At 38.0% G+C, this 24,435-nt stretch overlaps 2 protein-coding genes and 1 long non-coding RNA gene across 3 annotated transcripts in view; 2 read left to right on the top strand and 1 right to left on the bottom strand.

Annotated features, from left to right (window-relative positions):
- Positions 1-486: 486 nt before the first annotated feature.
- On the top strand, positions 487-1,597 carry LOC136762767 (uncharacterized). Its single transcript, XR_010820888.1, has 4 exons — positions 487-551; positions 691-792; positions 1,017-1,089; positions 1,165-1,597. It is a non-coding gene; the product is annotated as an uncharacterized LOC136762767 (long non-coding RNA).
- A 12,456-nt stretch (positions 1,598-14,053) lies between these two features.
- Positions 14,054-20,903, top strand: gprin1 (G protein regulated inducer of neurite outgrowth 1). The gene is made up of 2 exons (XM_066716582.1): positions 14,054-14,554; positions 17,093-20,903. The coding sequence occupies exon 2, from the start codon at positions 17,136-17,138 to the stop codon at positions 18,999-19,001; it is 1,866 nt and encodes a 621-aa protein (XP_066572679.1). The 5' UTR covers positions 14,054-14,554; positions 17,093-17,135; the 3' UTR covers positions 19,002-20,903.
- Positions 20,904-21,911: 1,008 nt separating this feature from the next.
- cdhr2 (cadherin related family member 2) overlaps positions 21,912-24,435 on the bottom strand; it is a 30,250-nt gene continuing 27,726 nt past the window's right edge. The window contains exons 31-32 of the mRNA XM_066716581.1: positions 24,124-24,187; positions 21,912-23,778 (exon numbers count right to left, since the gene is read on the bottom strand). Coding sequence (XP_066572678.1) covers positions 23,629-23,778; positions 24,124-24,187 — 214 coding nt within the window. The 3' untranslated portion in view covers positions 21,912-23,628. The remainder of the gene's footprint in view (positions 23,779-24,123; positions 24,188-24,435) is intronic.

Genomic DNA, 24,435 nt, shown 5'->3' with positions numbered 1-24,435 from the left:
AGCACACTCTTGGAAAATAAAGGTTCAAATGAATGAATTCACGCATTTACAGGGACCAGACATGAGGTTTCGTTATCCAGTGTTACCCTGATCCAAACCCCTTCCATTACAAAGACCAAGTAGGAACAGTAACAGAAACGATCTCTGGTTATTCCAAGTAAATCCACAATATCATACAAATGTGCTGTACCATTGATAATGAGCTTAATGCATCATAGTAATTACATATTACTATGAATAAATATGAAATGCTAATTTTAAGTTCCTTGTTTATTTAGTTGTCTTTATTTGATTGTGTTGGTTTGTTTGTCTAAACTCTCGCAGGACATTGAGTTGAGTTACAAACATGGAGGAGCCAATGCTTAAATGTAGATTCACTTCTCATCTACAGGAAGATTCACAATCCTTTGAAATGTAATTCCTCGCCGGTTATTGGCTAGTCGGGAATGAGACTCCGCCCCTCGGATGTAGACGCGCTGTTTGGCCCCGCCCCCTCGCAGGTGTGCCGGGAGCAGTGGCGGCTGCAGGGGCTTCCTGTGTTTGTTAAAATGGTAAATACACCGTCTACTTTAACAATTTGTAGATGGAGCATTGTTTTATACAAATAGCGAATTTAACTAATTGTTGAGAAAATATTATAGGTACGGGTTGTATCTCTGTCCTATTGACTTTGTTGTCCTCTAATTGCAGTGTTATGATGTAGCTGTACGCCTCTCTTCTTCAGATACAAACCCCAGTGCATAAATGCAAGTATTGCAAGTACTGTGGTTGATGTCGAAAATGCTGTGAAAGGTGGGGGTTTGGGGGTTTATTTTCTGTCGTTTGGTTATACTTAATGCTTAATGCGTTGAAACTAGAAGTTGTGGCGCATATACAAGGCATTTCAAATGTTTTAAGAATGACCTTTTTGTTGCTGTGCTCTTTTCTTTGTGTCGGGTGTATATGTGTGTGTTGGTATGTGTTTGATTTCCCTGTGTATCTGAAGCTCTGGTGTGCTGGTGTGGCTTTCTCTCTAGTTTACCCGCTCTTGATTCATTGCCTCGTTGGAAATCTCACTTCGCAAGGCTTACTGGGGTTCATGATTTCATGGTAGGTTAAAAACGTATAAACCTAAATATTTGAATCTGGTGTACAATGTCTAATTTGTAATTTGCATGGTTTTAGTTGTGCTGAATTTCGACTAGCCTGACAGGACGTGCTGTCTGGTGATGAAGAGTGTGGTCAGGCTGTGTTGGGTCCACTTGCATCGCATATTTTACATTTGTTTTAGCTGTGACTGAATTAAACATGGAGTTGATATTGTTTTTGTATTATTAAAAAAAAGCAGCCCATGTGGTTTTCCCCTGCGATCTGGACTCTCCTCAATGGCTGTTGGTATGACTTGGTGTAAAATTATGCATTCGGATGTATTTATTTTTCATACTCATCTTTCTGATGTATAATCTAATGCTAAATCGCTGCTAATTAAATGAATTTAATGTGCGTTTGAATGTCATGATTATGTTCTGCTCTTGCCTTAATAAACGCATGTTGAGTTTTAAACCTCTTGTTTAGGGGGCTGTACTGGCAGTTTTTTCTTTTGGCTGGAGAGTCTTTGAGCTGTTTAAGATGGGAGGTGTGTTTTTTTTTTTTTGCCCTGTGCTACCCCCTTTATAAGTGTCTCCATGTTTTCCCGCCAAAACACTTAGTATAGAAGGGGTTTAAGGGGCGTGGCTTCAATGTGTTTACTATAACCAGCAGCCCACTTCTCAGCTGAGCCACACTGGGTGCATCATTGGTAACTACGGCCAGTCTGTCTGGCTGTTCCCAATTTGGATGGCAGACCAGTAATTTACAAGACCCCTCCCAACCCTCCAGTTACACACCATTTCCATCACCATAGACACTGGACCTCCGTGCCCACCGTAGGCCACATGTGCTGTACCCTGCATTGCTAGAAAGGAGGCAGGTGGGGTATAGGCCTTGGGGTCCCACTGGCTACTCAGACCGGTACATGGGGGAATGGGTGGGGCTTGTTTTGATTGATGTATTGAAACCCCACCCCTTACTCACCCTCTATACTAAGTTTTTTGGCGGGAAAATCTAGAGCCACTTAAAAAGGGTGCAGCCTGTGACGTTTCCAAGAAACAAAGCGATGGAGCCCCTTTGCCGCAATATGGCAAAAACAGCGCACATCGCAAAGTCTCTTACACACGAGTCGCCACAGTTCAAGATCCCCATCGCAAAAACAGCACAACACTGGAAATAAAACTCAAAAACATTTGCAAAGCTTTATTGCAAAATGACAAATAAATACGATGTTAGGACTTTAATGCAGGGACAGTTTTGACAGCTCTAGTACAACCACAGAGTACAATGCATTTCAAATGAGCAGTGACTTGCCAAAATATCATCCCTGGACTTGATCACTTGCGGAGATCTGGAGCAGCTGGACTGCGCTGGGAGGAAATCTCAATAAACTGCGCATCCCCATCTGCAAAAACATCACCCAGTATGAAGCAAACATGCAAAGCTATACTGATCCAGAAAAACAGACCATATACACCATCATAAAACCATAAGATAGTTACAAAAGAATGGGTCATGAAAGCCACAAAAAAGTATAAACCTAACACTTCATACTATAAACGTGTATAGTTATTACTATACTGGCATGAATATTAATAAATACACGCGTTTACAATAAAGCTATATGAGACTATTAACCCAAATACTAAGACTGGCCAATGCTTTATTTATACCAGGACTGAACAATGCTGTGTTTATAGTTCAATTTACTGGAGAAAGGGTAACATCTTACATTTTACATTGGTCCTCATAGAAACAGTTTAAATGCAACATCTTTATTTCCATTATAGTAACAATATACAATGAAAAAGGTTACTTACTATCCCTCCGTATGCGCTTCCTCTCCCACAGGTCCTTCTCTGAAACGTGCTGAATAAAATAACAGTTTGACGGTTTTGCATATTTTAAATCTAATTTGCAATAGCTGCTGTACTGCTTTGTATTAAAATGTGTTATTTTAACACTTAATTTTAGATGTCCTTTAATCATTGTGCGCTTTCAAAATGTTCCAAAAGGGCTTTCATTTGTTAGGCACAACATGTTTAACATGTTAAAATATGCAATAAAATAATTCTCTCTAACGCATTTACTCGTGGCATTACCGTCTTATTTAATCAAGTCAACCATGCAAAAACAGAAATATAGCAATATAATGAAATGCTTGTAAGTTTAACAAATGTGTAATCTGATTGCAATGTAAAAATACAGCATATTAGTTAAACGATATTTTTCAACCACATATAACGGGCAAACTTAAGCACAAAATTAACAAGTAAAAGAAACAAAGGAACTCTCCTAAAAGTAATTAAATACAGCGTCTGCTGAATTGTTTGCATCAATAAAACAGGACTTTACCTCTTATTATTATTAGTAAATGTGTTACACTTTACTATCAGCTAATCTTCCCATATATAGCACTAAAATAACTAAATATAAAAAACAAAATAGTAAAACTGGGAAAAGAACAAGAGCAGCTTCATACCAGTGCAAACCTGCGCCATCTTCCCCGTTACCTGTCTGGGGGCGGGGCTCCAGGTGTGCGTTACATTCGGGGGCGGGGCCTCAGACGGATAGACACGCCTGCTAATTAAATTTTAACTTATGAAGGTCTTATAGTTTAATGAAAAGGCGCCTAAAATGAAAACTGTAATTGGTTTTTACTGAATAAAACGCCCAAAAAATAAAATCCACATCATTACAAGCCCTGAGCATTTAATCTACAAATTAAATTAGAGTGACATGCCTAGAAAACCGACCCCTTTTCCTTCATATAAATACTGCAATCCGGCCTCATATAACACATGGGGGTTAAATCAGTTCCATAGTTCGTTGTTACCATGTCAAACTGAATCACTGTAGATGTTAAGCTGGTCTTAAAAATCTGACACAGCTGATGACATAGCTTTAGTTTTAAAATCAGCCTGAATCCAAACATTGAGTTAAGTAGTTTGCATTTGTATTCTAATGTTGTACGACATTCCTTAATCGTGTTAATATCACAGAAAATGTTTTGAAATCTTCTCTGTCTAGAAAGTGTATACACTAAACCAAGAAAGCCTAGTGTAAACTAAAATATATCAGGTCAGCTGTCATATGAAATGTATTGTGATTTGCATCCTTCAGATCCCTGTTTAAATATGGTGCAAAGTTTTCTCAGCTCACTGCTGTAGCCTACGCAACATACCCAGCAAACACCTTAACTGATTCACAGGGTTTCAAGTGGGATTTTGTGACATAGTGGCATATGCAAAGGGTCTTGGATGAGCTGTGCAAATTAAGCACATCACTAGATTATTTGTTAATTAACATGAAGTTATTTTACAGATTATAACACAGGTGCCATGTTTCAGTATTTATGAGATTTTAAAGATACAGCGCCTCATGGCATGAACCTGGGAGCATAACACAGTGGTTTAAAGAGAATCATTGACTGTTTGAATTATTGGCCTCGGTTCCATGGAACAGAGGTTCCCAAACCATTTCACACTGCGGTATGGCTATTTGTCATATTAAAGTATCGTGCAACACCACAATACAAACTATACAGCAATTTGCATTTTATTGCATTTAAAACACACACGCACTCATGCAAAGGGGGCAAATTACCATTAGAAATGCAATACCAATACTGAACACTTGTACCATTTTTAATTATTCCCTTTATGTTTTGATGGATGTTTTTATTTGGATTTGAGATTACTGTGATAGAGTGCAGGATGAGATGTGCTACAGACCGGCACCAAATGTGCCAGCAACAGTCCACAGATCGGTGGTCTGGAACCACTGCCCTAAATAACCTCTGAGATGCAGCTGAATGGGGAATTGAATATATATACAGTATATGAAATATATGTTTATGTGTAGCAAAGGTTTTGCAGCAGGCATTATGACCCCATTAAATAATTTGTGAACAAGCACATTGTGTTATTTGTCTGTCATACCTATAAGTGTGTAAATTAATATGCTGTACAAATATATTAGGCTTCTACATGTGCTGCTTAGGACACACCTGCCAGGAGTTGGTGCGAAGTCTCTACTTCACTCTGAGCTCCAACTGAAAGACTGCAGGCTGAGTGATCAATAAAACCACATTCTCCAGTTAATATGGTGCAGGCACATCTGTGGCCAACACTAGGGGTCACTGGTTACCTGATGTGGGAGAAAGTATTAGAGGTCGTTCAAGCCAAATCTACAGCTTTTTGAACATGACACATGTTGAAATGGATGACACCATGATGAAATGGCAATGAAATGGATGACTTGGTAAATTGGCTGTGACATATGGTGAAGAGACTATCAACCAGGGGCCCACAAGTCTGCAAGGAAGTTTCACATGGGACTGACTGCAGCACAGAGTTCATCTCATTTAAGCTTTCCCCTCTAGGTTAATCGGCAAAGTAATTTGTAGCAGCAGGTCTTTGAACTGTTCTTCTAAACAGGATGCTACACATATCGGAAATATATACCTACATATATAAGTACTTATGGGCTGGGTAAAGGAATGTTCTAACACATGCATTGTTCAGCAAAGCAAATGTGTCAGGCAGCATTACTTGACCATGGCAAAGGCTATTCATCACAAAGACTGTCATTGCTTTCTTCCCCAAGGCCAGGTGCTTCTATTATATCTGCCCAGTGGCATTGCTGTGTTACCAAGGATCCTCCCTTGAAACACCCTCACACTTCCTGCACAGTGTAAGCCGGTCTGTAGATTCTCAGCGATCTGCTTCTTCCATCCTGCCATTAAATCCCTAATGAGAATGGGAACTGCTGCTGATAAAAAGCCCAGAAATGCATATATATATATATATATATATATATATATATATATATATATATATATATATATACATACTGCTCTTGTTTCGTGAGAGGATTTCACTTCATTAATCAATCCAGGTGTCCTGCAAAGGGACTGGTACATTAACACTCAGTTCACTGTAGAAAAACTAAAATAAACTTTCAGAATTGTCTTCTTCGAGTAGGGAAAAGAGCTACAGGGAAATGGTTGGATAGTTAGTTCACTAACTGCCTGGCAGTGCTGGAGAGTAATTTGCTCAAGGTATCTATGCTACTGTACGATCTATCACTACTTTTTCAGTAGCTTTGCATTAGGGAGCTACTTTTATTTTATTGTAGCTTTTAATGGTAGCTACTTCTAATCCATTTATTTAATTAATTTGTTTGTGAAAAAGCTCAAATAAAGCTTTTTTGGTGGTGGCGTCTGAAATAACTGACCTGACTGATAATTGCTGGGCTTTCAATTGATATGATTGAGAGGTGTGTAAGAGAAAATACATTTTTTGGAATGAAGGTAGCAGCGGACACCCAGCTCTGGTGCGGTAGTTGTAAATATGCAAGGATCTAAATTCAAATATATTTTTAAAATTAAATTCTCGGATTCCCAGTTTAAAATGTTGTTATGTTGCATTAATAATCGTTTTGAATCTCTGTACAGTTGAAGCTGTGAGATGAGGAACTATATGTTAGCATTTAAGCATCTTCGACATTTCTCCAGCGTCTTCAGGGATGGAATATTATAAAGTCAAAGCCCCTGCAAATGCACGTCATTCTTTGTGTGAAGATTCGATGACCTATGGAGATGTATATATTCAAAAGTGAAAAGCAGCTTCTGAAAGTAGCAAGCTACTTTTCAAAAGCAGCTTTAGCTTTAGCTAGCTCCTTTTCCCCCCAAAGTAGCTTGTAGTGTAGCTTTTTTGTTTTAGGAGTAGCTTGTAGCTTTATCCAACACTGCTGCCTGGTCTAAGAAAGTATCACCTCTCATCTCAGAAAGCTGAGTTGGTTGTGGTTTCTGATAAGCATGCAATCTCAGTAGAGTATATATATATACTATACTATATATAAATACTTAATTATTCTGCAGAAGGGCAATTATTTTAATTATCATTACCCCTCCCTGTCTGTTCGAATGTCATTAGACAGGACGAGAGAAGAGAATTGTATCTCAGCAGCTACCTGAGCCTGGCAGCTATTAATAAACAGACTGCTGAATTTCCAGCCCAGTAAAGGTGACCAGGAAAGTGAGCTATGACAACTACTTAATTGTTATTTCTGATTAATAATACATACCAAATCTGTGCATCAGAGAGACAAAAAGAAAAGCAAGAAGGAATAGAGAAGGATCCAGAGATTATGTGGGATATTTATATAGTGTGGTCTACTTGAATAAATTTTTAATGAGGTTTATAGATCCGTTTTTCCATTGATCCTTTCTTCCTGTTTCTGGAAACTGAGTGTCTTTGTGAGGCCTCAAAGACCAAGACGTGTGTTTAATTAACTCTTTTGGCCTCATGTGATAGTCTGGGGAGAATTGTTTTCCTCCAGAGGACTCCCTAGGAAGTCAGTTAGGAAGAGACCTAGCTAAGAAAAACAAGGAAATACATTGTGTGGATACATATAACAGAAATAATTGATGAGCTTAATACTAGACCATGAGTTAGTGATATAAAAAAAATATATATATATATATATATATATATATATATATATAGCCAAATTATAGATACGTAATCAAAAACACAGCTGTCAATACCTTCTAGGAAAGTTTAAATCCCACTTTCGTGTAATGTCTGAAAGAATGAGGAGCCCTGACTTCTTCCCTTTTGTTGTATGACCTACAAGGACATGTGTATGCGCCTAGGGAAAGAGTCTTTGTTTCACCAAATGCCATTTCTCCTTGTGTTTCAGCAGGAAAACCCATTTCAGTTCTGTAAAGACTATTTTAGCCCCAGTTCCCTTGAGGAAATGAGGAAATGGAAGAGCCTTGTCAGTCAGCACATTGTTCTGTTTTTAGATGCATTGCCACACCAGAATGAGTCCCTGGCTCTCATTACAGGACAGGAAGAAGGAAGTGAACTACCACTATGAAGAAGGGGTGGGAAGCGATAAAGCAATGTAATCATGATAATTATCCCTTTACTGTATTGATTGGTAGAATCCTGTGTAATTATTATGTTGACGAGTTTGCTTCAGTGTATACATTAGTCTAATAACTACTCACTCATTCAAATCCGCTCCTATGGCCTAAACACTAATAATACCCATTCTGGAAGAATAGAGTCTATTGTGATGTATTTTATTTAATTGTTTACTTCACAGATACATTTAAAATGACTAGTGACTTTTGGAAATGGGACACTATTTCTTGGCCTGACCTGACTATGTCACAGCGGCAACCCGGCCCCAAAAACAGTTACAAATGTGTAAACACGCATTTGCCAAACAAGTCCCCTGCTTCTTTTCTTTTAAAAATACAATTCTAGAATAATGAATTAAACAACTCGAAGACAAACTCATATCTGCAATGTATAATAAAACAAAGCCCAGTATTTTATAGTGGAGGAATAATGACTCCGCTATTCCTGTAATATTGAAATATATGTGAGTCATGCCGTGTATCTGCAAATGCCTATCAAAGCTGTTTTCACAATACAAATACACAAAAGTTTAAATTAAGCTCATATTTCAGTCATCATAACAGAAAAGGCTCAGAAATGATTGACAACTGCAATATCTGCAGGGTTCTGGGCTGTACAAGTGATACAACTTAATGCTTTTGAAAAGGGAGTGTAAAATAAAATCTACTTATAAAAATATATAAATCTAGCTGTTAACCTCATGGAAAGCAGGGAAAAAATAAAACTGACCAGAGATACCGATGTGTTCTGAAAGCTGTACATCCAGCATTTAAGCCTAGGCAACAAATTAATGCAAGCACATTGCACTCAAGCCTCCTAAAGTGCTTGTTGCTTGGAAATGATTAATCCTTTTCTGTGTCATTTTGTTTAATTCTGATGAGGAGAGTGGTTAAAAAAAGGCATTGAAATGTGCTGGTAGTCCAATCGAGCAGGAGAGATGTCCTAATGAATGCTTAATGAATGTATAGCTGAAATCAAACCACGGTGATGTCATTTCTGCAGTGTGGGGAGGGTGAACAATGTCAAGGCATGCTGGGTACATTCTGCCTGCCTGCGAACTGTCTATTTGCATATACAGACTGAGTATGTCACTTTACAGCTGTGTCATAAGGGGGTCCACAGTGGGGAAACTCGTGCTAATTACAAAATACAATCATTATCATACATTGTAGAACTGAACAAACTAAACAAAACAAAAACAAAAAGCATTGTGAGTCACTGTGGGATTCTGCTGTATGACAAATGTTTACAAGTGTAGACAAAGTACCAGTGTCATGATTTTGTTTGTAGCATAATGTTTTTTGTTTATATTAGGCTTAGGGCTATGCTAGGGTTTTAATCTAACTTTATATCCTTCCTTTCCTCATAAACCATAACAGCACAATAGGTTATTTTCAAAAATAGACATCCACACTGCGAGTACATCCACAAAAACCTGTTTGGCAGTCAATTTTATGTGGCGTAACCTTTGCTCATTACATGCAAGGCTCAGTTTGCGAGTCCATACTGCTGCTATAACTATTAATAGCAGTCTGTCACCAACACATTTGAAAGATGCAGAATAATCCCCAGAACCCATATAACCTTTGCAAAGCAACCGTCTCCACATAAATACTGATAAAAACACCAGTGGTTTAAATGCATCCTATGTGGACATGTCACCGTGGTCTCACACATTGAAGATTGCACATATGGCTTATGCAGTTATGTCCATTTGGCGGCTTTTAAAATAGGTACTATTAAGCCATGTAATACTCCTTCTAATGTTGGAAGTCCTATAAACAATATTCTCTTTGGATCTCAATGACTTTTAGATTGCAGTTATGGGACCCAGCACCTTGTTTGTTTTTCTGTATTTTGTAAAGTGCTTCCTGCTTTACAAAGTGCAGATAATGGACGGGTCAGAGGAACATGATCTATAGGCAACCGCTGTCTGCATAATTGTCAGAAAGTGTAAGCTTCATGAAAGTTACACTGTAACCGAGAACCGATTCCCATCTGCTTGAGATTTTCGGGATGAATAACATCTCTCTCTTTCTTTTATTTTTAGATACTTTTATCACTGCTGTTTACTCACCAGGCTCTCGCAAGGAAACATCCTCCAGTCCACAAGCCTGGTTGCTAGGGAACCGGTTTCTGAGGCAGCTCTGATTGGCTGAGGCAGGCCGTGTTGATGATGAAAATACAGCTGACAAAAAAAAACTGAGCGTTCGGGTCAGACTTGCGGCTCATGAAAATTGATCTGAGTCACAGAAACCCAGTGTCTTATTCAGCTGTCTTCATAACTAAGAAAAGAAACCAAAAAGTCTCAACTGATAGACATGTTTAAATATAAAGTAAAACAACAGATGCACAACTTTCGAGATTGCTAATGTACACAGTTTTAGCAGTGCAGTCTCTCTACACACAGGCTGCTTTTCGTCCTTGTACCCATTTCGTGTGGGGTACAGTTGAGCTAAACCTGAACCAATCATTCCTATATAATATTTGCTCTGGAGTATTTCTTCTGTTGCTGTTCTATAAGTCCTGCTTGGAGATAGCTTTTGCATGCTTAAATGAACTGCAGGTGAATAGTAGATTCTCCCATTGTTAGAAAAAAAAAAAAAAAAACATCTAACAGACCTTCTTTTGAGATTTCTATATAATGGGTAATATTGTGGTGACTCATTGCCTTTGTATAGCTGGCACCAGAAAGCCATTTGCACATTGGAAGAGTTATGTTCCTGTCATTGAGTTATTCATCAGAAGATGTACAATCAAGTAACCCAAGAAAAAAATATATATATACAAACCATCTATAAGAAGCATTAGCAAGCATAAGCTTTTGAAGAGATTACGAGGCTTGCAGAATAGCAAATCCATAATAAAAGATTTATCTAACAAGTGTTACGCATGGGTGCTTATTACCGACTTCATTAATTATGAACCATTAAAAAGGCTCATATTTGTGCCCACTCATTTTTGCAGCTTTACTTCACTCTTTGAATATAAAACCGCAATAAAAAGGGTATTTCATTCCCCAAATTCATGATGATGACTAAAGGTAAATTCAAGCTCCTTGGAAATATTCCATTCACACAGTTCATGAGGAACAATGCATAGAATTAAACCACATTTAATTCCACATTCTTTGTAAGACTGTAATCATCTAACACCAGGCAGGTCAGAACACAGTTGGGCCCTAGCTCTCTCTGTGTGTTAATTAAATGGTGACTGAAAGGAACATCTAAAATGTGACCCACTATAATAGGAGTTAGCCATTACGGGCCTACAGGATTCCCAGTTGACTGAAACTAAATCCCCATCTGCAATGAACCTGCAAGAGACCCAGGTTATGCTTGCAGTTTTCTTTTGAACTGCCATTATAGAACCTTTTGTTCAAATATATTGGTCAAGCAACCAATTTTTTGAGGTAAAGTTAACTTGCAAAATGGCAGAAAATGATCTGAGAAGCAATGACTTGACATGCATGTGTCTTCCATGGCACAATGGACTAAAACAAAATACACCAACACTACCACGGTTGAGTGTAATAACAATTGGCACTGCAAGTATGATGTGAGCTGGATCTCTCCAACGATGTTTCCCAGGACCTTGTCTTTTCATTATTTATTTATGCTGCATTTCCAATTTCAAATGTGCCGGACAGGCCACACATCAAAGTCTAAGAATATAGAGGGGTTGCACCGCAGCTCAAATACTACAGCTGCAGGGTGCATCAGCGGCAGTTGTGAATTGTGTAATGGGACTAACACAACATGTCTTGATTCACAGCAGATGGAGTGAGGTTTAGCCTCTCAACCTGCCTTGGTCAATAAAACGTACATTAATCTGGAATGATACTTAACAAATTCCAGGAATCTCCACTAACACAGAAGAACTGTTAATTGGAAAACAGCTGGGCTAAAATCTCAATCTGAGTTTTGTTATTTACATTCTGAGTGAATGTACACAGTATGTTCCCTGTAGTGACGGGAAACACCTCCTTCCACCTGTAACAGACTTTACCAGAGGAAAAGTGCAGCGTAAGGTTGTTTTTTGTAAAGGGCACCAAGATCCCCAGTACATACTGTTATATATCTGTGAGAACAATGACAAACTACCATTGATTTAATTATATGGTAAAGATTTGTACATCTACCAACACAGTGATGCATCATTTCATAATGAAGGGAGGACAGTAGTTCATGGAGTATATAATTGAAAGTATTAAATTGGCTTGTTCGTAGTCCCTTTCAATCCCACAGAACACCTCTGGGATGAACTGTAATAATGAATAAGGAAGAGACTTTCGAGATCAAATAATTTGGGTGCACTAGAAATTGCCATGGATTTACCCTATAGCTTCAGTTAATCGAATAAGCTTAGCTCAATCAACTGTGAACCTATGTACAATTCATACAAGCCATTCAATTGTAAATGTTTCCCGCTACCACCCTTTTTCATGTGGATAATATATCAATGCATTCAAAAAATATATAACTACTTTTAAAAGAGGTGGATGCATATTATGAACAGCAGAACATTGTAAAAGACTAAAACCGTGTAATTATGATTAGTCTGTCAGCAAGTATGATGGTATATATTTAGCTAGGTTATACTTCTGAACATTTATGGAGACAGAAATTGTTTCTTCGTATAGTGTAACAGCTATGCCAGTGCATGAGCAAATTATATATCAGTATGTCCAAATAAATCAAATGATATTCATCTTTAATAACCTTCTTAAAAGTTCTTCCAGAGTTCTGTTAATGGATCTGGTGATCATCTCATCTGTGCTGTCAACGAAAAAACACTCGATACTGCAAGACCTGTAATACTCTACTACCTATTCCTGAAAGTGTAACTCATATTTTATTTAGAGATGCTTTATATTCATCTTTTGAATGGATAAACAAGGATTATGGTGAAAGAAACCCAGCTATTATATCCCTCATTATTACTTAATATGGGAAATACATACTGTGTGTATGTATATGTATATGTGTGTGTATATATATATAATGCACTTCTTCGTATGTTTTACTGTAATAAAAATGGCATACTACCCACAGTCCCTGCCTGTGCTCATGTGAAAAAGTTAAACTAATGTTTCATTAAATGTTGTTCTGATTGCTTTCCTTGGTTTGTTCCTGTACCACATGCACTAATTAGACAATTAGACCCTATGTATTGACCATAAAACATCACCCAAGTTGGGGAGCATAATTCTTGCACATCCTGCATATGCTACACAACACTTCGAAAGGGGAGTACAAAGAGGCCGAAATATAAGGGTCTTATCCTCTGCCTGGATTGAGATGATGTAACATGAGCACATGCTGAGAGGTGGTTTGAAGGAAGAAAGGGTTTCATTGCCAGCTCAAAGTGCTTAGCTGTCGGCTACAAGAGGATCAAACTCGAGTTGCTTTGAAAATCTCAGTGCCATGGCTGAACAAAATGAGCAAGGCCATTCACTCTAAAAACAACATGAACCTGTATCTGTCAGTTAGATCCTGTTCAATTCCTGTTTGATTGGGTGCCTCGCAAGGGGTTTACTACTAAAGGTATGGGTAAGGATTTTTTTTTTAACATATTATTAATTAGTTTTCTTCTACCACCTCTTCTCCTCTTTAGGGTCCAAATGATTTCCCTGGCGATGTTGTTTGTAAGGAGTAGATTATAATTAGTCTCATACCCAATTTCTCATGCTCGCGCTGTTGAATGGAACAGCTTTCTAGTTACATAACGTAGGCAGAGTGCAAGTACAACATGTGGGGGTGGGTCTGGGGGTGGCTGCATTGTATTGTTTCATAATGTAGAGATGCATCATGTGAAACCACTGCAATCCAAAGCTAGAGATGCATTACTAGTATGTATGTATGTATGTTTTATATATATATATATATATATATATATATATATATATATATATATATATATATATATATATATATATATACATATACACACATACACACATAGTCTGCTTGTAATAAACATATAGTAGTGATGTAGTAATTTTATATATATATATATATATATATATATATAAATGCATGCTTACCTCTTAATGTAGTTCCAAATGGAACATACATGGGAGCAGCTTGATGTGTGCTGTGGTTTCATTTTGTAACCTCCTTAACAATAATGTATTAGGAGATAAATACATGTATGTTTCACCATCTACTACTTCTTACAACTTTCTATCATTTAGTGCTTTAGGAAAGAAAATATGGGGCTTCCACAGTTTGCTAATTACCACCCCAACGTCCAATTCAGTTTTCTTTGTTAAAGTTCCCCTAAAACATTCATCACATCTATTACACAACAATGCAATATCCATATGCACACAATCTTGCACTAAGTCTGTTCACTGTTTCCTGGCGAAAAGCATTGCTGGTGTAAATAATAGGACTATCTGTATGACAGCGCTGAACGACTGACCTGCAGATGGAGCACACAGGGAAATCTCGCCTCCATTCTTCCTTCGGCAGCAAACAGGCATCATCTGTACCTTTCACAGCTTCTCGGGGAGCAAATTCCACATTAGCAACTTTAAAATCAAGGTAATGCAACAGAGTTTTCTTGTATTTTATTGAAAACACTTTGCCTCTTCGATTGCCTCAATGCACTGGAGCTAGGAAATGTGTTTTCCACTCCACGCTTACGTTTCTCCATTATTTGTATGTAGCTTATTCATGTTCATTGCATTAGCATCTTGCTTTGCACCATCGCTTTGGTTTCGCAACTCGCCAGGTTTTGAAGTTGGACGCTGTAATTGTGTGCATGTCGCGCCTTTTGCCTTAATGTGTTATCATTCATTATTATAGTGTCTTACTGTGTAGCTCGGCATTGTAAGTGCCATTGCAGAACTAAAAGAGCAAGGCTGTGACTCATGCAACTCAGCGGAACTTGTTGATCTCTGGATGATACCGAAGAATTGCTGTTTGGGATTTTTTTTACCCTTATCGTTCTTAGAAATAGGTGAGACAAATGATTTTTAACTTTTGTCTCCGTATTTGCTTCCCCTGCCTCCTCCAGCAATTATATAGCTCCTGTTATACACTTTGTGCGTGTTTTAAAACAATTACAATAATAATAATCGCAATACTGTTAATATCAACTGCAACTAATAATAATAATAATAATAATAATAATAATAATAATAATAATAACCGTCATGACACATGCTTATTACATCTTCCCCTTTCGAAGAGCGAGCAGGATGTCACTGGTTTTACTATGTGTTTTTGGTAGCAGCTGCAGGAGTAGTAGTAGTAGCGTGTGCGCAGTGTGTGAGTAGCGCAGACGCTCTGGACCCTGTGCTTGGATGTCAGGCTCTAGAACCGCTGGATGTGGTTTCCAGGGAGACGCGGCCGCAGGCAGGGCTGCTCTGACCCTGTTACACGCCAGCTCTGCATACCTACTGCTCATACAAACGACAAACAGGGTAGAAATGCCCCGGATGATCAGGATCCCAGATCTGGACCCCCCCCCCCCCCAACCTCCCGACCTCCCAACCTGCTTTTGGTTTTTTTTTTTTCCTTCGGCTGATGGCTTAAGAGTTTTTTCTTAACTTACGAAAGAATACATAGGATTAAGTATATGTCAAATTCAACTGCAAATTACGAAATACAGACATATTCATTCATATATTATTCTGAAGACATTGCTTTTATTGGCAGTTTTGTGACTGGGGGAAGTGCGAACATGGTTTGATTTTCCTATAGTTTTATTGATGTTAACCTTTCGGAGGATTGGTGAAATCTTTCTTATCAGTTTGTACAGTGTATTATTATTATTATTATTATTATTATTATTATTATTATTATTATTATTATTATTGAATAACTTGAGGAAACCATTTTAATTGTCAAGTTAAAACATGCGTTTCTATAATGAATCTCTTTTCTGACGTGGGTACTTTTCATAGTTTATTTTAATGCTATGCTACAGACCCACCTATTTAGCATCATTGCAATTTTCAAGTAGATGGAGACTCTGCGTTTTGTACGTCGACTGTAGCTTCTAGAAAACATCTTTATTGTTTTGTAGTATAGATTACAAAAATACAGAATGGCTAAAATTATTAATATATGTCTAACTAGACATGTATTATACAAAGTATAATCATGAGTAGAAATGTATGAAGTGGGTTGGGAAATATCTCCATCTTGATTGGCTAGTTAAATTATGGTTACGTACAAGTAGCGCTTGCCACAAAAATATATCCCTATAAATATAAATATAAAAGAACATGATTTTTGAATTGTTATTTTGCCAAACTGCCATGTCTTGCTTGTTTCCATTAAATTGTTTAATTATATGCTAATTTGAGTGATTTCACCCGCTTTTTATTTACATAGCATTACATCCATATAGGGACTTATCATGCATATTACAAAAACATATGTAGATTGTTTGCATGATCAGTAATATATTGATAATTAAGTAATTCCTTTTAAATTTAAACAACTATTTCTGAAGGGAGTCTACATGACATATGGCACCAGTCCCAGCACAACCAACACCCTGTCCTGTCTTGTCCTATTGCTTGCATAATGTAATTAACAACCATATGGCTTTTTCTGTGGGAAGCTTAAGAGAGATATACCAAGACAGAGAATGAAATCATGTTATAAATCGGCAGGCCTGCATGGATATGGAATGCAAGTTTGTTTTACAGAAAATGGCCTACATTTTTGTGTTTTTGTTAACTGAAATATGAAGTTCATGTTTATCATACTTCAATCAACTACTTCAATTAATTTCTTAAATGAAACAAATCTGATAAAACACAAATACACTAAAGCCATCACATACTGAGTGATCAAAATCTTCTTTTTGTTTTCTTCAAATTACTGGCATTTGTCATGCTTTACATCTTTCAATGTCACTAAATTTAAGAGTTTAAGGACATTGATGTTCTGTATTATTGTATGCAATATAATTATTGTCTGTAATGTTTAGTAGATAACTTGTTTTGAATAAAGATAGATTAATAATAAAATGTTCTGCAAGTCGTTTGAAAAGAAAATAACAGAAAAAGCAATGTATATATACACACATGTATGTAAATGTGCATTATGTTTGTGTGTTCACAGGTTCTAGCCTTCTGAGAGACCATGAGAAGCAGTGTCGAGTGAGATGGGCAGTGTCAAAGATCTGACCAGCAACCTTCAGGTGTCACTCAACACTGGGGAGGGGATGGAGAGTCTCCTTGTGGCAGAAACTGGACCAAATCTAAGTTCCCATTCTTCCGAAGGAGGTGTGAGCTGTGAAATAAATTCAAGGGCAGAATCGCCTCACTTGATTGCCAGCTCTGAAGACAAAAACGCAGAAGACAGCAGTTCCTGTCAGCCTCAGAAAACCGGTAATAACTTCAGAGAAAACAGCGAAAACATGGAAAAGGCCTCCAGGCACCTGGAGCAAACCTCTAATGCACATACACAGGAGTCTAATGGGAAGCAATCTGGGCAGCCATGTCTTAATGAAGAGGCAGTACAAAAAGACACACCTGGTAACGCAGAAGTGACAAAGGTTGAGGCAGAAAATACCAGTTCATCTGCTGTACCAGTTAACAACCACACAGTCAATGACACCTTGAATACGTCCAGTTCTTTGCTTCCTAGGCAAACCAGGAGTACAGCAATAAAGGACAGTAAACTGAATCAACAAGTCATGGGAATAAATCAGGATCCAGCCATAAAAGTGACCAATAATGCCCCCGGATATTTAATAAAAGAAGAAAATATTCAAGAGAAAACATCCGAGAGAGATTCTCTGAATGAGCAGGAGAAAGTGAAGGGGAATGTCACTGTTTTGTTGGATGGTTCCACTGTGATTACAAATTCAAAAGCAATTGAACATGCTGAAAGAGCTGCTCTTGGCACACTGCACTCAGAGACCCGAAAACAAAACACAAAATGTACAACTAAGGCCCAGATGAGTTTGCAAGAAAACAACCAGGAAGCTACACTGAACAAGGTGCAGTCCCCAAAGACACCAGTCAATCAGGAGGTGGCTGTGAAGCCAGTCACTCCGAAGGATGAAACTATGCAGCCAGACATTAAAAGTGCCAGTAATACATGTCCCAAGAAAAACGCGAACGGAGATAAGCTGTCGGGACCCTTGAACGTGCCAACAAACTCTGGTCTGAAAGAATCCAGTCCCACACAAAAAACTAACCCAGTATTGCAGGTTAGTGTAGCTGATGAGAAAACCACAGACCCCTCGCACAACAAGGGGCAAACTGAGCAGAAACAATCAGGGGGGAATAAATTAAAAGCCCGATGTCTTAGTGAGTCTGACGCCAAGACCAAAGCCCTTGATAACTCCTTTAAGGAATCCAAAGGTTTAGCAGTGCCGCAGCCTTCTTTTATGTCTCCTCAGACTTTGGCTACCAGTACACAGCATGCTGAGATTCAGGTCAGCCTTGAGGTGCTCTGTATATCGGCAGCTACCAGCCCTATGACTCCTCCCGAGGGATGCGCAGCTTTCTTTTTCCCTTATTCAAGCGCCAAGGCAGCCCTGGCTGCTGCCGAACTGGGGAATATCAGCAAGAAAGACGCAGAACTACAGGTGGGTGAACAAATAGAGTCACGTTCAGTGGCCACTGCCCCCATGAGCCCACTGAGCTTGACAGCTGAAGCATCCTACCCAGAAATCCAGATAAAAGGCGTGACAGAGGATGACCAGCCAGAGCCAGTGAGAGAGGTGCGGTGGGATGAGAAGGGGATGACCTGGGAGGTGTACGGAGCCTCCATGGAGGTGGAAGTCCTGGGAATGGCCATCCAAAAGCACCTGGAGAAGCAGATTGAAGAGCATGGGAAGTCTCCCGCCCCTCAGGCCGGCCCTCCAAACTCGGTCGTCACCAGAACAAGTTCACTCAAGGGCCCGGTCAAGGCTGCCGCCGGGCAGGAGCTGAAGAGACGCCACCGAAACCCGTTCCGCGTGATGCTGCAGAGTGTACGGCGACCACGCTGCTGCTCCCGGGCCAACACCATCGAGTGACGCGGGAGGAATGCATCGCCTGCCGCCCTGGGTTTTCTCAGGACATGTTTTAGTCATCAGACTTTACCAGAAAGACTTATAGCAAAAGACAAAAAGGATATTTAGCGATAGTGTAATATACTTTGTCCTCAGTGGCAAAAGGATTGTGGTTTAGATTACAATCATCAACCAGGACATTTTATATGGCATTTTTTTCACAGTTGCAAAGAATATACATGTGAAATACATGTGGGATCAAGGAGGGCAGACTCTCGCACATTAATGCCGGTTTTCATAAAGTACGTATTTGAATACTTTGTGGTTTTGACCATTTTGGTTGTTTTGTTTTTGTTGTTGCTTTTTTATTTTTCTAAGTATTTTGGATGTCCAGTGCATTTAAGGTATACATGAACCTGCAGAAGCAGTATTAACATTTAACCTTTTGGACAGAGAATCTCATACAGTTAATGTCCTTCCATTTCAGCATACTTTCAAGTTCTAGCGCTGTGTTGACCTATAAGACGCGGAATGAACACTATTTTATTTGAAGGTAGCTTTACAAAACGGAGAAGAACAACGGACATTTTAGTTTGCTGACTTTAGGTATTCAGATTTTCATTTTTAACAGATCACTTGAGTTGAATATGATGTACTCTTCATGTACAGTTTCTGTGGTTTTTCAAGTTAAGTAGACAGCTTTAGTGGTTTGTTTTTACTATATATTCATGTTAAAGGTGTTAAGATTCCATGGAGATGAAGCCAGAGCTTGAGTTGCATCGTTTAGACTACGTAGCCCTCCGAGTTACTATAGATACTATTGTAAGTGGACTCAATTTTCATTTTAATTACACTGGACAAACCAGTCAATTCCTGACAGAAATAAACATGCTCACCATTATATAGGATCTTGTATATAGGAAAGCGAGGCAATCCTATGCGTTTATCACTGTGCTCGTGTTCCATGAAAATAGCCAATACTGTCTTACCTGTCCGCTTCGTTAATGGGTTTGGACCATTCGTTAGGAACATTCCTTGGAATCCCCAAATATCTGAAAGGAAGTTGCTGTAAACCTGGTCATTCCATGTGTTAATTACAGCAAGGACATTTTTAAAAATAGAATTACGTAGTTTCTATATATATGAAAAGGAAGAATCACTGCACTGTACTGCTTTGTCTGAGACAGCACCGTGGAGAATCGTCTTTATAACCGAGGGTCAGTTTCTGCTGACAAAAGACTGACAATAAAACTTACTGATACTCGCAGTAAGTGGCTTCACTAAGCAATTAAAGCTTGAAGAGCCATTCACAAGCATTACGTGAGTGACGGAGAGTCATGTTGGATAGCGCATTTCACACGGATGCATCAGAGCGGAAGAGGATACCTTTTGTGTTTGGTGACACAAGCTCTGTCGTAAGTGAACTCTCAATGTGAATTGTATTGAATTATTTTTGTTTGTTTTTCTTTTTCTCTCCTAATTTCTGTTTAAGGCGCACCTTTTTTCTTATTTACCACATGATTCAATCGGGAGTCTTCATTAGTCTTGACAGATTGAATTCTCCTTTTTTACTTACCGCTTAGTCTATTAACAGGTCTCTTCATGCAAAATATGTGGTGAGCTCTCTTTTGTGTTTGAAACCATTATCTGAATTTTACTGCTCTTGCACTTGTTTTGTTGTATCTGCTTAAGAAAGGCTCTGTCTTAAAAGCCTGGTAATGTGACCTCTGATCTTTTCCTTTTTAGATAAAGTCTTAAGTTTATCTTAGCTGTTAAATATCAGTCTCCCTGGACTATTGAAGAAAAAGTTGAATTAATTATTGTTTTGTATCGTTTTCTGCTTACATTTTTATAACCTGAAATAATCGCTGCCATCCAGGATAACTGAAACCCTCACTTGCCTAAATTAAATCTTATTAAAACCCAGGATGCCTGTAAGTGTATATATTCATTGGAAGGTTTTCATTTGTTTGAATTGAGGTGACATCAAATCATGTTTATTTAGACAAACATGAGATGTAAGTGGGATGATGACGGCAAAAAACTAGATTAATCCTGTTGTTAATCCTCAATCTCCCACTTTACCACGCCCCTGTATGTTTTTCTACTAATTTGAATGCTGTTTGCTGTTTGGAGATGTTAGAGGAAGCATTTGTTTTTCTGCAGATATCTTTGTCTTACATATATTTAAGTGACTTCTCCTGGTAAATAAACAAATAAGCACACATATTTCTTTTCGTTGTGATTGTTTGAGACGGACAAATGAAACAAGAGATTGCGGGGAATGACCGCCATACTTCTCAGTCGTTGGAGAGGGAAATCTTTCAGGGAATGGGAATCTAAAAAGAGATTGAGCTAACTGTCCCCTTTAAGTGACTCCCCGATCATCTGTAAAGTAATTAGGCTGATCAAATAGGTGAAAGTGGAGGGGTAAAATGTGATAACTGGAATGGAGAGGGGGATGCAAAACAAACTGAAAGACAGTGTCACAGTGTCTGGGTACTTTTAATTGTAACTCTAGCAAAACAGTTGGTTGAAAAAAAAAGGCTAGATATTTTGTATCTCTAATGTGTGGTGCATCACTGTAATGCATATTATAAAAGTGCACATGCTTGCGATGTAGAGATTTATATTTTACTCCCATCGACAAATCCTTGCGCAGGTTTGTGAAAAAATAATTCTTTAAATTCAGAAACTGTTGTGTGTACATTATGTGACACGTGGTTGCTATCCAGTGCAGAATGAAACAAATATACTTTAGATGCTCCAATCAAATGACAAGACTGAAGTTCAGAGAGGGATGACGTCACCATAACGAGCTCGTACACTACGGGCCCTGTTACCCAGTGAAACTGTATAAACCCCTGATATACTGCCTTTTCCATTAAGCATCTTCACTGCTGTCTATAGCATAAATAAATGCATGTATCAAAATATTTTCAAGTGATTTTATTAATAAGGACAATAAATGCACACTGATCTCATTCTCACAGAAATTGAACCATAAGATTAAGACAAATAATTAAAATACAATAGCAGAAGAAAAAAAATATCTAAAAAAACAAACCAAACCAAAAGAAAGAAAAAAAAGGATTGCACTTAACATACATTCATCAAGATATGCCAGGATTCCATTTAATCCATTCTGTATTTGTCTTTTTAACACATTTCTCAATTAACACATAGCAGCCAATGCTAGTAATAGGCGGGACTATCATACAATGCCTAGTCTAGTTTATCTAAAACGAAAAAGCAATAATCCCTGAGGTTTAAATGTCCACGTGCCCTTCCTTTGTGACCATCGGCAGCACTCCCAGTGCTTCCCTTCATCACAACACATTTGAAAGCTGAATTCCTAATATATTCCCTTAATTCAGTGCACAAAAGTCTGTAATCGCTCCTACGTGGATCTCAAAATCTATCAAGTCCCCTGTTGATTTGTACAGTCCATATTCCTTCTAACTCAGATTTGTTTGCCACGCAATTCTGCAGAACATACATGTATATCCATGAACATAATAAGTATAAATCCCTTTCCCAATTAATAAACAAGAGGTTTGGGAATTGAGTACCCCCCTCCTCTCATCCTACTATACAAGGTTTGTTAGGATAGAAAAATAACAGTTTGTTGCTAATGTTTATATATAAGATTAAAACATATATATATATATATATATATATATATAAGTATATAGGTAGATGTATATATATTGCAGATCTGAAAACTGTGATTGTATTTTTATATTATTTAATCTCATAAATAATGTTAAGTTCTGCAAAGTGGTCACAATATCTGCTTTTCTTCCTTAAGGTGTTTCACACTGCAAGGGTGACTATTTTGGCATGCTGCACTTATAGAGCACATTCAAAGTGTCCTCAAAGATGGAAGATTATTCTTTTTATAAATCTACGCAATGTGAAATGCCCCCGTTCACAGTGGCTGCACCTCAAACAATGAAACAATCAAGTACAGCGGGCATTAGTTCCTCAGAAATCAAACGCTTTCTATGCAGCTTCCAGGTCCAGCCACAATAAAATAAATGCATCAGTGTACCAAACAGAGATATAGTTAATGAGACACTAATTTACTCAAATCAGTATGTATCAGATGCTTCACATCATTGGCATGTTAATTGTGTGTAGCAGATTCTATGCAGTTAAAAAGTTACCTGGTGTGGTTTTTCAAAATGGAACAGGATATTAACAAAACACTATCCATGCCCAGCTGGAGTTTTTTTTTTTTTTTTTTTTTTACAAATAGACATTTGATCATCAAGAAAACAGGATATAAAAAGCCAGAATCTAAGACATGCTGCTAAAGGAAGTTTTTCATTTCTCAGAAAAAAAGCAAACGCACCTTTCATTTAAATAAACATTTTGCTTTGAAGGAAAGACATGTATACATACACAAATGTACACAGAAACAGACATTGTAGGTCATTCGATTATTTTGGTGAAATGAAAAAGCTTCACAAGTGGTATGATTTCCTTTTAGAAGTCAGGAATTAGCAGTTGGATGCTTCATTTGTAGGAGCTTTATATTTATAGGAACTGTAAGGATGCAGATATAACTGAAGGTGTTACTTAAGGGACCGCTTTGGTGCTCCATCTGCTCTGTGGTGGGAGTTACCTGCCTTTATCACCAGCTACCTCACAGATCAGTGGTGTCAAGTGTGGGGTTGGTGAAGGAGTGGGTCTCCTCAGAATCCCTCTTCTTGGTGAGGTGAGCCAGTGCGGCGCCAAGAGGCTCGATGTAGTGAGGTTCATTTGGATGCTCTTCATCCTCTTCCTCTTCGATCATCTGGTGGGAGACAACAGGTGCATTTACACCTCCACTGTGTTTGAGAATGGTGCGTTTACAATTCTGTCAGAAACAGATTTACACCCCAAGATAAAAAAAGACCCGCTAACTAATATTGTGTCTGTATTGTGTGGTGAAACAAGAAACCTCTGCACAACTATCTAGCAAAGCCATAAAAATAACCTCACAGTTCCCCCTCGTGGACCCCAGATTGGTTTTCCTTTGCTAGGTGTTTATACGTGACTTCAGCTTTACGAAGTACAAAAGTTTCTTAAAGTACGATGGTCTTATTACACATACAGGAGGCCTTTTTTTGCCAATAACTGTATTCAAATCTTGGTTTACCATCATAGGCATGGTGTCTTTTTCAGTCATGTTCATGTCGATGTTGTAGTCCAAGGAGTTCATGCTAAAAAATAAAATCAGTAAAATAATAAATATATATATATATATATATATATATATATATATATATATATATATATATATATATATATATAATTTTTCAAGAAAACACACTGGCTGAATAGTTAATTTGTGACATTGTTAAGAAATGACTTAATGACCAGACATGGTCCAGTTAAAGTATTTCAGATGTGTGCAATCTATTACTGTACCGTGAATTTTCAATTATGCCACTGTTAATGACAAAAGCAT

The sequence above is a fragment of the Amia ocellicauda genome, chromosome 11 (genome assembly GCF_036373705.1).
Source record: "Amia ocellicauda isolate fAmiCal2 chromosome 11, fAmiCal2.hap1, whole genome shotgun sequence".
Classification (NCBI taxonomy): Eukaryota; Metazoa; Chordata; class Actinopteri; order Amiiformes; family Amiidae; genus Amia; species Amia ocellicauda.
Note: the sequence above shows the minus strand (reverse complement) of the source record. Positions and strands in the feature narration are given on the sequence as shown.

What these genes read in the sequence shown, in the direction of transcription:
- gprin1 (XM_066716582.1), top strand. Translation starts at nt 17,136, where the DNA reads ATGGGCAGTGTCAAAGATCTGACCAGCAACCTTCAGGTGTCACTCAAC.